Source organism: Kryptolebias marmoratus, linkage group LG20 (assembly GCF_001649575.2).
Source record: "Kryptolebias marmoratus isolate JLee-2015 linkage group LG20, ASM164957v2, whole genome shotgun sequence".
NCBI lineage: Eukaryota > Metazoa > Chordata > Actinopteri > Cyprinodontiformes > Rivulidae > Kryptolebias > Kryptolebias marmoratus.
Genome location: NC_051449.1, coordinates 25,574,152 through 25,589,339, shown reverse-complemented (window position 1 = coordinate 25,589,339; position 15,188 = coordinate 25,574,152). Strand labels below are relative to the sequence as shown.

General features: G+C 42.6%; 1 protein-coding gene across 1 annotated transcript in view; it reads left to right on the top strand.

Annotated features, from left to right (window-relative positions):
• Positions 1 to 15,188, top strand: part of LOC108248240 (2-lysophosphatidate phosphatase PLPPR4-like) — a 112,134-nt gene that overhangs the window by 22,298 nt on the left and 74,648 nt on the right. Inside the window, exon 4 of the mRNA XM_017436870.3 lies at positions 111 to 306. Coding sequence (XP_017292359.1) covers positions 111 to 306 — 196 coding nt within the window. The remainder of the gene's footprint in view (positions 1 to 110; positions 307 to 15,188) is intronic.

Genomic DNA, 15,188 nt, shown 5'->3' with positions numbered 1-15,188 from the left:
GAAAGGTACAATACAGTATAAAACTACCTGTTAAATAGCAGTTGAACAAGTTCCCCTCAGTATTAGGTTATTAACTCCAGTATATTCTGTTAATATATTCTTTTTCTCAGGCATCCATATTTTTGGCTTGTGTGTGACAGCACTCATAACTGACATTCTTCAGCTGTCCACCGGTCAACACACTCCCTACTGGTTGGAAGTGTGCAAACCCAACCTGACCCACATCAACATGTCCAGTTGTGATGAAGCTTTTATTCTGGAGGACATCTGTTCTGGACAGGACTTAGGGCTGATCACTGCTGGGAGGTGAGCCTTTCTTCCACTGTTTGATTGAGTGTGGGTGGATGTCAGTCTGTCAGAGGATGCTTGTGGGTGCACTGAAATTAGTTGTGTTGGTTGAATCTTGTCTATTGTTACAAAGATACACACAGGGTGTAATCTTGTTGTCACAGTGCTCTCAGTTCGTGACTGTTCCTGTAATGAACACTTTTTAATCATGTATTTTTAGCCACTGACTCTGGTGACTGTGTTCTTGTGCTTTTAGCTTAAACTGCTGCATTTGACTTAGTAGATCATGAGATATTACTTTGCAGTTTGGAAACCGGGTGGGCATCAGGGGCACAGCACTGGAGTGGTTCTTTCTGAATCAGGCTTGGTGATCGTGCGTCCTCCTCTGCTCCTCTTTCATCTCGAGTCCCACAGGGTTTTAGGGTGACAAACTGGCCCCCAGCCTTTACTGCCTGAGTAAAACCAGTTTTCCAGTGATGGGATCTGTGTAGACTGTGTTCAGGACAGAACTGAGCTATGCTCTGACCATCCCACAGATATTTTCTATTGTTGATCTTATTTATTACTCAGTTTTTAGGTAGAATTTAAGTCATTTTTGAAATGCTTTGTAACAATTGTGGTTGGTTGGTTGAGGACCCAAGGATACAGGCAGCCAAGTTTAAATCCAAAATGTTTATTCAGTCGGGCTCACCTCAATGCACGGCTCTGGCTCTGGAACTAGTCTCCTTGAGAGGGGTTGGACACTCTTTCAGTCTGGAGTTGCCCACGGTGAGAGGCGCTGAGCAGGAGTGGGCATACTTGTTGCCCCCCATCTTGGTGCCTGAACGTTGGGGTTTACCCCGTTGAACGAGAGGGTAGCCTCCCTCCGCCTACGTGTGGGGGGACGGGTCCTGACTGTTGTTTGCGCTCATGTGTTGAACAGCAGTTCAGATTACCCACCGTTTGTGGAGTCCTTGGAGGGGTTACTGGAGAGTGCCCCTCCTGGGGACTCCCTTGTTCTGCTGGGGGACTTCAACGCTCACGTGGGCAATGACAGTGAGACCTGGAGGGGTGTGGTTGGGAGGAACGGCCCCCCTGATCTGAACCCGAACGGTGTTCTGTTGTTGGACTTCTGTGCTCGTCATGGATTATCCATAACGAACACCATGTTCAAACATAAGGGTGTCCATATGTGCTCTTGGCACCAGGACACCCTAGGTCGCAGTTGAATGATCGACTTTGTTGTCGTTTCATCTGATCTGCGGCTGCATGTTTTGGACACTCGGGTGAAGAGAGGGGCGGAGCTGTCAACTGTCAACTGGTGGTGAGTTGGCTCTGATGGTGGAGGAGGATGCCGGTCAGACCTGGCAGGCCCAAACATATTGTGAGGGTCTGTTGGGAACGTCTGGCAGAGTCTCCTGTTAGGCGGAGCTTTAACTCCGACCTCCGGGAGAACTTCGAACATGTTCCAGAGGAGGAAAGACTTCCATACGGCTTTGAGGCGATTATGGTTTATAGTGAGGGTGGTGTGCTGCTGACCTTGACTCGGGATGTCGTGGCTTGGTGGGCGGAATACTTCAAAGACCTCCTCAATCCCATCAGCACGTCTTCCATTTAGGAGGCGGAGCCTGGGGACTTTGGATCGGGCTCTCTAATCTCCGGTGCTGAGGTCACCGAGGTGGTTAAAAAGGGGGGTGGATGAGATTCGCCCAGAGTACCTTAAGGCTCTGGATGTTGTAGGGTTGTGTTGGCTAACGCGACTCTGCAATATTGCGTGGACATTGGGGGCAGTTCCCCTGGATTAGCAGACCAGGGTGGTGGTTCCCTTTTTCAAAAAGGGGGACCGGAGGGTGTGTTCCAACTATAGAGGGATCACACTCTTAAGTCTCCCTGGTAAGGTCTATTTGGGGGTTCTGGAGAGGAGGGTCCATCGGATAGTCGAACCTCGGATTCAGGAAGAGCAGTGTGGTTTTCGTCCTGGTCGTAGAACACTGGACCAGCTCTATACCCTTAGCAGGGTCCTTGAGGGTGCATGGGAGTTCGCCCAACCAGTCTACATGTGTTTTGTGGACTTGGAGAAGGCGTTCGACCGTGTCCCTCAGGGAATCTTGTGGGGGGTACTCCGGGAGTATGGGGTACTGGGCCCTTTGATACGGGCTGTTAGGTCCCTATATGACCAGTGTCAGAGCTTGGTCCGCATTGCCGGCAGTAAGTCGGGCTTGTTTCCGGTGAGAGTTGGCCCCGCCAAGGTTGCCCTTTGTCACCGATTCTGTTCATAACGTTTATGGACAGAATTTCTAGGTGCAGCCAAGGTGTTAAGGGGATCCATTTTAGTGACCTTAGGATTGCATCTCTGCTTTTTGCAGATGATGTGGTCCCATTGGCTTCATCAGGCCGTGATCTACAGCTCTAGCTGGAGCGGTTCGCAGCCGAGTATGAAACGGCCGGGATGAGGATCAGTGCCTCCAAATCCGAGACCATGGTCTTGAGCCGGAAAAGGGTAGAGTGCCTTCTCCGAGTCGGGGAAGATGTCCTGCCCCAAGTGGAGGAGTTTAAGTATCTCGGGGTCTTGTTCACGAATGAGGGAAAAATGGAGCGGGAGATCGACAGGCGGATTGGTGCAGCGTCTGCAGTGAAGCGGGCGCTGTACCGATCTGTCGTGGTGAAGAGAGAGCTGAGTCAAAAAGTGAAGCTCTCGATTTACCGGTCGATCTACGTTCCTACCCTCATCTATGGTCACGAGCTTTGGGTAGTGACCGAAAGAACGAGATTGCGAATACAAGCAACTGAAATGAGTTTCCTCCGCAGGGTGTCTGGGCTCTCCCTTAGAGATAGGGTGAGAAGATCGATCATCCGGGAGGGACTCAGAGTAGAGCCGCTGCTCCTCCACATCGAGAGGAGCCAGTTGAGGTGGCTTGAGCATCTGGTGAGGATGCCTCCTGGACGCCTCCCTGGTGAGGTGTTCTGGGTACGTCCCACCGGGAGGAGGCCCAGAGGAAGACCCAGGACATGCTGGAGGGACTATGTTTCTCAGCTGGCCTGGGAACGCCTTAGGATTCCCCCGGAGGAGCTGGCCCAAGTGGCTGGGGAGAGGGAAATCTGGGTCTCCCTGTTTAGGCTGCTACCCCCGCAACCCGACCCTGGAAAGCAGAAGAAGATGGATGGATGGATGGATGAATGGATGGATGTTTATTCATAACCAAAAACTAGTGACATAAAACAGGACTGACAAGAGGAGTTACACATGACAAAAACCAGGACTGATTTGTGGTGTTGCATATGAGGATTATTAATAAAAAACAGGAACTTGTATCTGGTTGATTAGTGATGGAATACAGCTAGTCATGGCTGATCAAGGCTGTGTTGTAGCTTCGACACTTTATACAAACAAGGTTGGTCACTTGAGGCTTTAGTGACACAATGCTCAAGTAGGACATCTAGTAGTCAGTGAAATGAAGTACGAATGAGATGTGTGTATCCTTCATCAACTCTCACCTGTTTGCATGTTACATCATTATTTGGCATGTCGGATTGCACCCCTATATACACTGCACTTTTTTGTGCTATGAAATATTTAAATGGTTCTGATATATCATTAGTATCAAATCCTGGGCCTAGAGAGCCCCTATCCTGCATGTTTTAGTTGTTTCCCTTCTCTTTAGCAGGTCTTCAAGTTCTGCAGAAGCATTTTAATCCTAGAGTTATTCAAACCAGGTGTGTCAAAAAAAAACAAACACCAAAAACATGCAGGATAGAGGCAATCCAGGACCAGGATTAGACACCGCTGTGATACATTTACAAGATATGCTCTACTAATACAGACCTATGAAGTTTTCATATGGAACTGGTGCAATTACACATTATATTATGGCTTTTGGCAAAATATGTTCTGGGGTTCATTGGTAAAAAGGTTCATTTGTTGTGTGGCTAAAGAAAGTGTACTTAGAAAACAGGGTAGGATTGTCCTGGTGTTAGTGTTATGAGGCTTTATTAGGAAACAATAGTTTCCTCACATTTTTTGGACTCAAGCGGTTTCCTTTTTTACTCATTATTTCTCCAGCCTTGGATGAAAATTGTTCACATGACACAGATGAGCAAATGCTTGGCTACTAGATAAAGTTTTGGATAAACAGTTTTGAGGGTGGCCCAGTATGTGACAGGGTCTTCAGTCATTTCTAGAGGAGCATCAGCAAGGTTTTGCACTATCTTTGCCATCTTGATGCTCTTATAATTTACTTACAAGAGGCTCATTTTAAACATGTAGACTACTCCAGACTGAGGACGAGCTGGGTTGGACATATGCATTTTTTTTTCATTCTCTAGGAAATCAAGAGGTGTTGCCATTCTTATACATAGAGATATTCCCTTTTATGTTTGAACAATTTCTGATTCTGCTGAAAGGTTTATAATTGTCCTGGGGCACATTTCTGACGCAAAAGTGGTTTTTGTGAATGTACAGTTGAAACCAGAAGTTTACATACACTACATATGCATTTTTTCACACTGTCTGACATGAAATCAAAATATACTTTTCCCGTTTTAGGTCAATTAGGATTTTCAAAATTATTTCTATTTGCTAAATGCCAGAATAATGAGAGAGAGAATGTTTTTAGGGCACTTTTCTATTTTTTTCTTCAAAGACAAATGTTTAAATACTCTAAGATTTTTATGCTTTTAAACAATTTGGGACATTTGATGTCATATCTTAGGAAGCTTCTGATAAGTGTATTGATAACATCTGCATTAATTAGAGACACACCAGTGAATGTAATTTAAGGCACACCTGAAACACACTGCTTCTTTGTGTAACATCATGGGAAAGTCTAAAGAAATCAGCCAATATATTAGGAGGAGAATTGTGGACTTGCACAAGTCTTGTTCATCCTTGGGTGCAATATTCAGATGCCTGAAGGTGCCTCGTTCATCTGTACAAACATTTATATGCAAGTACAAACAAGATGGGAAATGTCCAGCCATCATACCTCTCAGGAAGGAGATGGGTTCTGTCCCAGAGATAAATGTGCTTTGGTCCAAAATGTGCATATCAACCCGAGACCAAAAGCAAAAGATCTGGTGAAGATGCTGGCTGAAGCTGGTGAGAGTGTGCCATTATCCACAGTGAAACTGTTCTGTATCGACATGGGCTGAAAGGCCACTCAGCCAGGAAGAAGCCATTATGTCAAAAGAAACATAAAAAAGCTAGATTAATGTCTGCAAATGCACACAGGGACAAATACCTTAATTTTCAGAGACATGTCCTGTGGTCTAACAAAACTAAAATTGAACTGTTTGGCTGAGAACACCATCCTGACTGTGAAACACGGGGGTGGCAGCATTATGTTGTGGGGTTGTTTTGCTGCAGGAGGGACTGGTGCACTTCCCAAAATAGATGGCATCATGAGGAAAGAACATTATGTGGAAATTCTGAAACAACATCTCAAGACATCAACCAGGAAGTTAAAGCTTGGGCGCTAGTGTTGTGTCGTTCGTGAACGACTCGTTCAAACTAACAAATCTTTTGAGAAAACAACCCGAACCAAAACACTTTATTCACTGATTCGTTCCTTACTTAGTTCAGTTGAAAAAAAAAAAAAGAAAAAAGAGGAAAAAAAAACTTTGTTTAGTTGAGTTCAGCGTGAGTGTAACTTCCGCGTTCTGTGACTCACTCATGATGTAAATCTAGACAATACAGCAGTGTGCGGGCAGGGAAGGACTGCTGTGGACACCTGAGTGAATGTGACTTGAGATTCATTCACTGTAAATAAACTCCATGTATCACTCAGTAAACAAAACTGTCTGACTTTGACCTGAGTGATTCTAACTGTTTCCTCCTCACGGGGACTTGCCTCAGGTTTTTGGCAGCGGCATACGTTTATCCAAACTAACTGCTAATGTTGAGTCAAGGTTCATGAAAATAAATGTACACACACCCCGTCCCCATTATCTTAACAGACTGAGGTACATATAAAGTAACAAGAGGAGAGGAGACAGAAGAAGAGTGAGTGAGACTCCCAGCGGGACAGCAGCAGCAAGGCGCGGGTGGGGGGTCCTTAGGTCGTAACAATAATAAGTAGAAAAGAAAGAGGACTCTCATTTACATTTAGTGAACGTGCTGCTTGCTGCTGGCACTCACTAACTTCAGCTACGCAGAGAGAGGAGTCTGTCAGAGAGGACAGGTGAAGGATTTATTCAGTAAACGAACTGCTGATTCACGCATGCACAGAAGCAACGTACTGCCACCAAGGAGTAATTCATACAGTGAACGAACTGCTGAGTCGCGCATGCACAGAAACAGAGAATTGCCACCAAGGAGTGATTTGTTTGCTTAGTACTGTGCTGGAAGTGAAGCTGTTTATTTGTGTACTGCACAAATAAACTTAGATTTGGTACTTTGCCTCTAGCTTTAGAAACTGGACGATTTCACTCAGTCCCAGAGGAGGATCGAAAATGTTCTCTGTGTGATTTAAATGAAATTGAAAATAAAAAATGTATTTCTTATTTTATTGTCCTTTGTATACGACTCTCAGAAATTAATTTTTTGGTAAAGTTCCTGATGTTTATTCAGATTTTTTTATATGAGTGATGAAGATATACTACAGTATTTATTTAAATATTATGTGTTTCAGTTACCTCAGTATGTTTTAAAAGCCTGGTATCTTTGAAAGGAAGACACTTTATGTTTGAAGGATGTTGATGTTGGTCTCTGTCTGCATCTTTGACATATGTTTGTGTCTTATAAGCCCATGGAGGCAGGGCACCTTTTATGGTGTATGGCACAAAAAAAATAAACAAAACTAACTAACCAATAAACTATGTGAACTGAAGGATTCAGTGAACAAATCTTTTGAATGAATCATTTTAATGAACAGATTCTAGTGATTCAGTTCACTCAAAAGAGCTGCCGTTCCATCATAAGTGCAAATGGGTCAAATGGACAGTGACCCAAAGCATGCTGCCAAACTGGTTACAAAGTGGCTTAAGGATAACAAAGTCAATGTTTTGGAGTGGCCATCACAAAGCCCTGATCTCAATCCTGTCAAAAATTTATGGGCAAAGCAGCCTACAAACATGATTCAGTTCCACCAGTTATGTCAGGAGGAATGAGGCAAAATTCCTGCCAACTATTGTGAGAAGCTTGTGGAAGGATATCCAAAATGTTTGACCCAAGTTAAACAGTTTAAGGGCAATGGTATGAAATACTAATGAAGTGTGTTTAAACTTTTGATAATAAACATTCTGTTAAAAACATTCTCTCTCTCATTATTCTGGAATTTAGCAAAAAGAAATAATTTTGAAAATAATTTTATTCTGGTTTCACATCAGACAGTGTGGAAAAAATGCATGTCTTTTTATATAGTGTATGCAAACTTCTGGATTCAACTGTATATGCTTGAATCAGCATATTATTTCAGAACAAGTCATGTGTGATGATTCCTAAGGTTGGCAAGGTGTAGATAATGACAAACAGTCATAAATAGCTACATAAAGTTGTTCACAATTGTGGAACAATGGTAGCTTTGCACTGCTGAAGGACATTGCTAATGGAAGAATTCAGAGGGAGCACGTTTTCAGGGATCACACCAACATGCAGATAGCCTCATTCATATGAAGCCCAGATATATCCAATTCCCCTACACTGTGGCTAAAGCACTTTGTTAATGCACAGTGATGCATTTCTTACTATTACTACTACTTTATAAAGCATGTTTAAAACAACAAAAGTTGCAACAAAGTGCTGCACAGATAAAAATCAATACACACTCAAAACATGAAGAAGACAAAAAACAACTATATAAACAATGAAACGCTGTGACGAAGGTATTAAGAAGAGTTTTAAGAAGAGTTTTAAAAGTGGACAATAAATGAGCACTTCTAATATGCAATGGCAAATCGTTCCATAATTTGGGAGCAGCAATGAGGCTAAAAAAAGTCCTTCACAAGCAGCTTCACAGGACAACAGACATGAATATTAAAATCCCCAAATACAAGAAAACGATCATAGTCGGCCATTGCTCCTGACAAAAAAATCAGAAAAGTTGCTTAAAAAGTTGATAGATGATGGCAGACAGCACAGGATCAGAACGACTTATCTTGAAAAAAATCACCTCAAAGCTTGAGGGTGAAGGTGGCGCAGCGTGTGGCCTACATTTGAAGTGCTTTTTGTAAGCAACCGCCTTTCCTCCTCTCCATCTGGAAGTCCGAGGAGAGCTTAAATAGGAACACCCAGGCAGTAAAAGTTTCACAAAAACGCTGGATTCAATAGCCTCAATCCAGGTCTCTGTTATGCAAAGGAAATCCAGACTGCTGGAGGTGATGAAATTCCTCATGATGAAAGGTCTGGCCGGAGCCATGGCCTGCGGTTCGGCAGTTTGAGAAACCCAGGGTAGTGTCCTCAAACTCTGCAGGTTGGCACGGGGGTGCGTGACCAACTGCGCACATCCAGGCACAAACATCAGATTCAGAAGACTCCACGGCACAGAGGAATACAATACTCAGTTCCTTACCAGGGAAATGGAAATGGAAGTGGATCGTACCAGGCAAATTTTAAGTTTCACCAGCTGCCCACCGTGCTTACATCACTTTACAAGGCATTAATTCCTCTTTTGTTTGCCGTTGTAATGGAGCCTTTGTCCATTGCTTCACAGTATCATCTCAATATATCCAGCATAACTAGAAATGTTGTTGAGCTTAAGTTTTTAACAACGGTTTGTAAACCCAGAGTAGTGAAAACTGAAAGACAAGACATCTCAACACTCATATAAAAACAAGTAAGTAATTTATTTACACATGAACAGTCTTCAAGAGAATGTAAAGTGTCTGCAGGGGACAAAAGAAGGTGAGCATCTTCCTTGTGGATATATGTTGATATCAGAAGGTTAATGACTTTTGGTGTATAGAGCTATCTTGTTGTTTCAGACTCAAAGAGGAGGGTGGAAGATTCCAGGATGTAAAGGACTGCAGCAGTAGTGAAGTAAGTGGATGAATTACTGGTTGGGGAGTGACAGGACAGACACAAGACTGGGTGAGTTGATGTCAGGTTGTTTGGTTCTTATAGAGCTTGTCGTTTCCAGTAGGACCTCAAAGGTAATAGACTTCAGAGAGGCACTGGAAGATACCAGGAGAAGCAGGGAGGCCGGAAACTTGAGGGGAAGTAACTCAAGGATCTGAGACTGGAGTCATGGATGAATGGTAACCAATGTTCTAGTGTTGAGTTAGGGTTCCACCCAGCCTTATATACTCATGAACTCATCAGCAGGATGGAAATCAGCTGTTGGCAATCGCTCCACTCTTCCACTTAGGAAGCTGCAATGAAAGTGGTTAGTGCAAAAACACTAGAATCCCCACAATACTCCCCTCTCAAGAACTGCCTCAAGGCGATCTAAAACGCTCCTCTGGATGATTTCTGTAGAATGTGGAGATCAGGCTGGGATCGAGGATGAACAACCTAGGAATTGAGAATTGTTCCTTGAGTCCATACCTCTCCTAGTCGACCTATTACTGAAAGTTGCGGCCTCTGTGACGAACATCCAGGATGCGTCTCACTGAGAAGGCAGGGTGACTGTTGATGAGTGAAGGTAGGTCGGCAGGAGGGCACAAAGGACTTTCGGAGACTGATTTGACTTGCAACACATGAAAGGTGGGCTGAATCTTCAGAGAAGAGTGTAGTTCGAATCTAACTGCAGGGGGATTGATGTTTTTTTCAACGGGGAACAAACCAATGAACTTGGGGGCTAACTTTCCAGACATTTCCCTTATAGAGATGTCATGAGTGGAGAGCCATACCTTCTGACCAAACTTAAAGCAGTAGACCGGTGCCTGTCGGCAAACTTTTTATTTTGTTCTGCAGTGCATAGAAGAACAAAATTAACACTGAGGGAACAGAGATTTCAGACTCTTGACTGGGAAAAGAGAGGTGTTAAGTATCCAAGAGAGGCCTCAAAGACAGATAAACTAGTGGCTGAAGAGGTGAAAGTGTTATAAATATATTCAACCCAGGATAAATGTTGACTCCAGATTGGCGGGTTAATGTCTATCACTCACTGCAAAGCAGCCTCCAACTCCTGGTGTGGAAGAGAAAACTGCATTCTATGACTTAAAGACAGCTGCAGGATGCAGAGTTGACCAAATATGGGAGAGGAAAGGCTGTGCTCATGTGTGGGGTTGCCAAGAACTTCCCAGAACAGTTCTTAACCCTCTCAAGGCAGATGTTGCAGATTTGCAACAGCGAATTGCATATACCTAATTACTCCACATTTATATTTTATGAGCCTTATTTTACTCAGATGATAATTTCCCCAAATAATAGATTTTTCCTGTTACTAAAACTTAATTTGAGCCTGAGAGGGTTAAACAAGACATGTTAGAAGAGGTTGTTGATATAATTCCTGGAAACAGTGGGTCTCTTCTGGGTCAAATTGACCCAGCTGCCAGGGCTGTTTTCCCAAAATGACGTAGGAGTTATGTAAACTTCTGACCAATCACGAATTGATCAGAGGTATGCAATACACATCAATGTACTGTATCTGTATATAATATGCTCTGGTCCCAAAAATACTTCGGAATTTTCTGTGGTATTTCTGAAGATGATGAGCTGTGTCAATAACTCCCCCGTGTTCGGCTGAAGGGAGAAACTAGTGACTGCTTATTTATTTCTGTGTATTTCTGCCTTTTAAAACCTATACTGGATGCAAAGCTCAGTATGTCCGTTTGATTGATGGTGGTAGCCAATAGTTAAGCTAGAAGTCACTGGCATTGCAAAACACCTTCCAGACTTGTGAGATAAACGGTGGCCCTCGATCTTAAACAATGTCTACAATGACTCCCGTGGAGTCAGAAAACATAAAGGACCAAGAGCTAAGCTGTTCAAAGGCCCTCGGGAGCTTGTTGAGGAGAACAAAATGTGCAGCTCTAAAGAATCTTTCAATGATAGTGAGAGTGACTGTATTTTTCTCAAAGGGAGGTAAGCCGGGGATGAAGTCCAATGTGATGTAGGACCAAGAGCAACTAGGAGTTGGCAGAGGTCGAATAAGTCCAGCAGGGATTTTATTCACACTCTTGTTTCGGGAATAGATATGTCATGTTAAAACAAATTTCTCTACATCATGAGACAGTGATGGCCACCAGAAATGTCTCATGATAAACAACAACATGTGGTAGGAGCCGAGATGGCAGGTTATCTTAGAAGTATGAACCCAATGTAGTACCTGATGTTTGGCAGATTCCAGGACAAAAAGCTTTCCTGGGGGACCAGTATCAGAATCAGGATGATTCTGTTGGGCATTCTTAAAAACTTTCTCAGTGTCTCAAGTCCTCCTACCCACAGTGCAGATTTAAGGGAGGATGTTCTTGTCAGCCTTGAGACTATCACGTTTAATGTTTCTGGGCCCTGGTCCATAAGTTATCATCTGAGTGTGGAGGTGAGGTGTGAAAGAAGTAGTGCGGTCTGACTATAGTTCTTGATAAACTGTCTGTAGAAGTTGGCAAAACCCAAAAATTGTATCTGCTTATGATTCTTTGGAACATGCCACTCAGCCACAGACTTGATCTTTTCTGGATCAGTCTTAACCTGCCCACTCTCGAACATGAATTCATGAAACAACACTATAAACACATGTAATTCATACTTTTCCTCCTTGATGAACAGTAGATTTTCGAGGGAGCAGTAGTAAGACCAAAAAGCATGACCAAGTACTCAAAATCCTCAGGAAATCGAGCTCTGTCCTGGGGTGTCATGTTGACCCAGTGGAGGTGGTGGCAGACAGGAGAATGAGGTCTAAGCTTCAGCGCATGCTGGAGTACCCGTCCCACCCCATGCACCACTCTCTGACAGAACTGAGCAGCTCCTTTAGTGCCCGGCTGCGGCACCCTAAGCGTGTGAAGGAAAGATACCGCAGGTCTTTCCTTCCGGCCGCCGTCAGACTGTACAACACCCGCTGCTCTCAGTAGTTCACTACTCTCTGCTATAGGCAATAAACCTGTTCGCTTTACTTACTTATCACTGGTATGGTGTTCAACTGTGTGCAATATCAAAATTCACCATGTTTAATTATTTATTTACTTTAGTCTATGTGTAACATCATTTATCTGCTTACCCTAACATATACAATCGGAATTTACTTATTTTTTTACTATACTGTTTCAGTATTTTTTATATTCACTTGTATTTTTTGTATATTGGTTCTGTTCTGTCCTCTGTGCTGCTGTAACAATGCAAATTTCCCCGCTGCAGGATTAATAAAGGAATATCTTATCTTAAATGACCCAGAGAAGTCCTAAAAGCTGTTTTCTATTCATCCCCTTTTTGGTAGGTGTTGCGCAGTGCAATTGTTCATAAACTGAATCAATGAAAGGCAAGGGGTATTTGTTTTTGATGGTGATCTAATTTAAGCCATGGTAGTCAATGCAGGGACTGAGAGTCTTGTTATTTTTTTCTACAAAAAATAATCCAGCACCATCTGGAGACCTTGATAAACAGATTATGCCAGAGGATAGGGACTCTTCAATACACTTCTTCATTGTCTCCTTCTCAGGGCCAGCTGGAAGCTAAAGTCTACTAGTTGGAAGAGAAGCACCAAGAAAGAGATCAATGGCACAGTCTTATCGTCTGTGGGATGGAGGAGAACGTTCCCTTTGCTTGCTGAATGTTGTAGCCAAATCATGATGAGCTGGGGGAAATTTAGATAAGTCAATCTCCTGGGGTTGGAGTTCCTTTGTAACAGCTGATTGTAAACAGTCTTGTAAACAAGATTGACTCCAACCATTAATTCTTATCTTGGCCCAGTTATTAACAGGGTTATATTTGGCAAGCCAAGGGTCACCCAAAATAGAGTAGAATTAGAAGAATCAAAAACACAGATCTCATCCCTTTCGTGGTAGTTGCCAAAGATGACCAAATGAAGAGCCTCAGTCTTGTGAGTGATAATGGAAAAGGTCTAGCCTGTAAGAGCAGTTACACTTAACAAGGAAGTTAATTATGTCACAGGGATCCATAGTTGCCCAACCAGGTCTTTGCTGAGGAGATTTTGTTCAGCTCCAGAATCTATTAATGCCAACACAGGCAGGTTTGTGTCAATAGTACAAATAGTGGTAGGTACAACTAGGTAGGGGCCCAGGAGAAAAAGAGGAGCTGCCCACCAGCGTTTCCTGATTTACTGGTGAGGCTTCCCTTTTACCCAAGCAGGACAATTAGCAATGACGTGTCCAGGCTTACAGCAGCAGATGCATTCCTTGGGCATGATTTTGCATTGTCTCTCTTCTGGAGTGAGTCTGGTTCATCCAATCTGCGTAGGTTCTAATTCTGGTTCCAGTGTAGAGGTTGATGGTGACTTAGGACCTGGAGGTGGTGTAATCAGAGGACTCGTAGTTCACTTGTTGTTGTTCTCTTAGATGGTTGTCACTATGGATAGAAATGTTGATCAATTCATCAACACTACTTGGTTGATCTTGGCTAGTGAGTTCATCCTTTACCTGATTCGTGACTGAATTCACAAAGGTACCTTTTTAAGCTTCCTCATTCCAGCCAGTTTCCTCTACAGTAATCCTGAAGGTTATGGAGTGTTCTACAACTGATTGTCTACTTTGTCATAAGGAAAGGAGCTGCTTTGCAGCTTACTCCTGTTGGACAGGATGGTTGCAGAAAATCTTCTAAAAATGTTTGATAGGTTATTTCTTTGAGAGAGTAGAGGTAGGCTTGAGACCAACGGAGGGCTTTTCCTCTTACAGTGCTGATTACATACTGATTGCATACCATTCTCGAGGCATCTGAGGCATAAGTAATAGGGTCTCTGTTAAAAGCTAGCTGACACTGGAAGATAAAACCCCTGCACTGGTCAAGATTACTTTCATAGAATTCTGAAGGTCAGATGTCTGGCTCTTGGACCACTGATGGACACTGAATTTGTTGAAAAGGGGGAGTAGCACAAACATCACTCTGCTATTATTATTTATTCACTCGTGCATGTGCAGAACAGCTATTGATTGCAGCCATCTGTGGTGCACGTACATGATTTCACACATTGCAGCTTCCTTTGAAATGCAAACTTGAGTCAACAGTGAAAAGATAAGCTGGCTTTGCAGTTCATTAATGTGTTGAAGTGATGATATATGTTCTGTGCGACCACCTGGTCTTGGGATTAAACAACAACAAAGAGATTTATTACTGATGGAAGACTGATGATAACACAGCAAGTTTGTATTAAGTCAAGTCAAGTCAGATTTATTTATATAGCACTTTTCAACAACAGGGCAGTACAAAGTGCTGTACAACATGCAAACATAAAAATACAGAGTCATAAAACACACACAACGATATCGAAAGTATAGAGCTAAGCATATCTTAAACATGAGACACTAAATAAGACTAAGTCGTACTAAAGATAAACCAAAGATATATTGAGGAGAACCAAACTACAATATAACATAAACTAAACTAGAATTAAAAAACCTCAACCAAACAGAAGCCATGAAAACACACACCCAATTTAAAGTTACATGAAAATACAGAGTAAAACTTATCTAAAACAAGTCATACTAAAAATAAAGTAAAAATAAAAATAAGCTGAGGAAAACGAAACTAGGATATAATGAAAGTGAACATAAACTAGACTAGGATTTAACGAAATCTCAGTTAATGAAACGTGATAAAAGCTGAACTATAGATACCAAAGGCCAACTAAGGGTACAGATGGCCAGCTAAGAGTTAAAAACATTTTAATTGTTTAATAAAAGGTCTACGTGGTAAAAACTAAGATAAGTAAAATAAAGGTACTGTACGGCTAACTAAGAGTACCAAAAGCCAGCTAACAGATACATTTTAATAGAAACAAGATAAACAACTTAGATAAAACAGTAAATAAAAAAAGTAAATAAAATGAAATAACAGATAAGAGCAGTGTGGGTCAGCTTTAAGGAAAGGCAGCAGC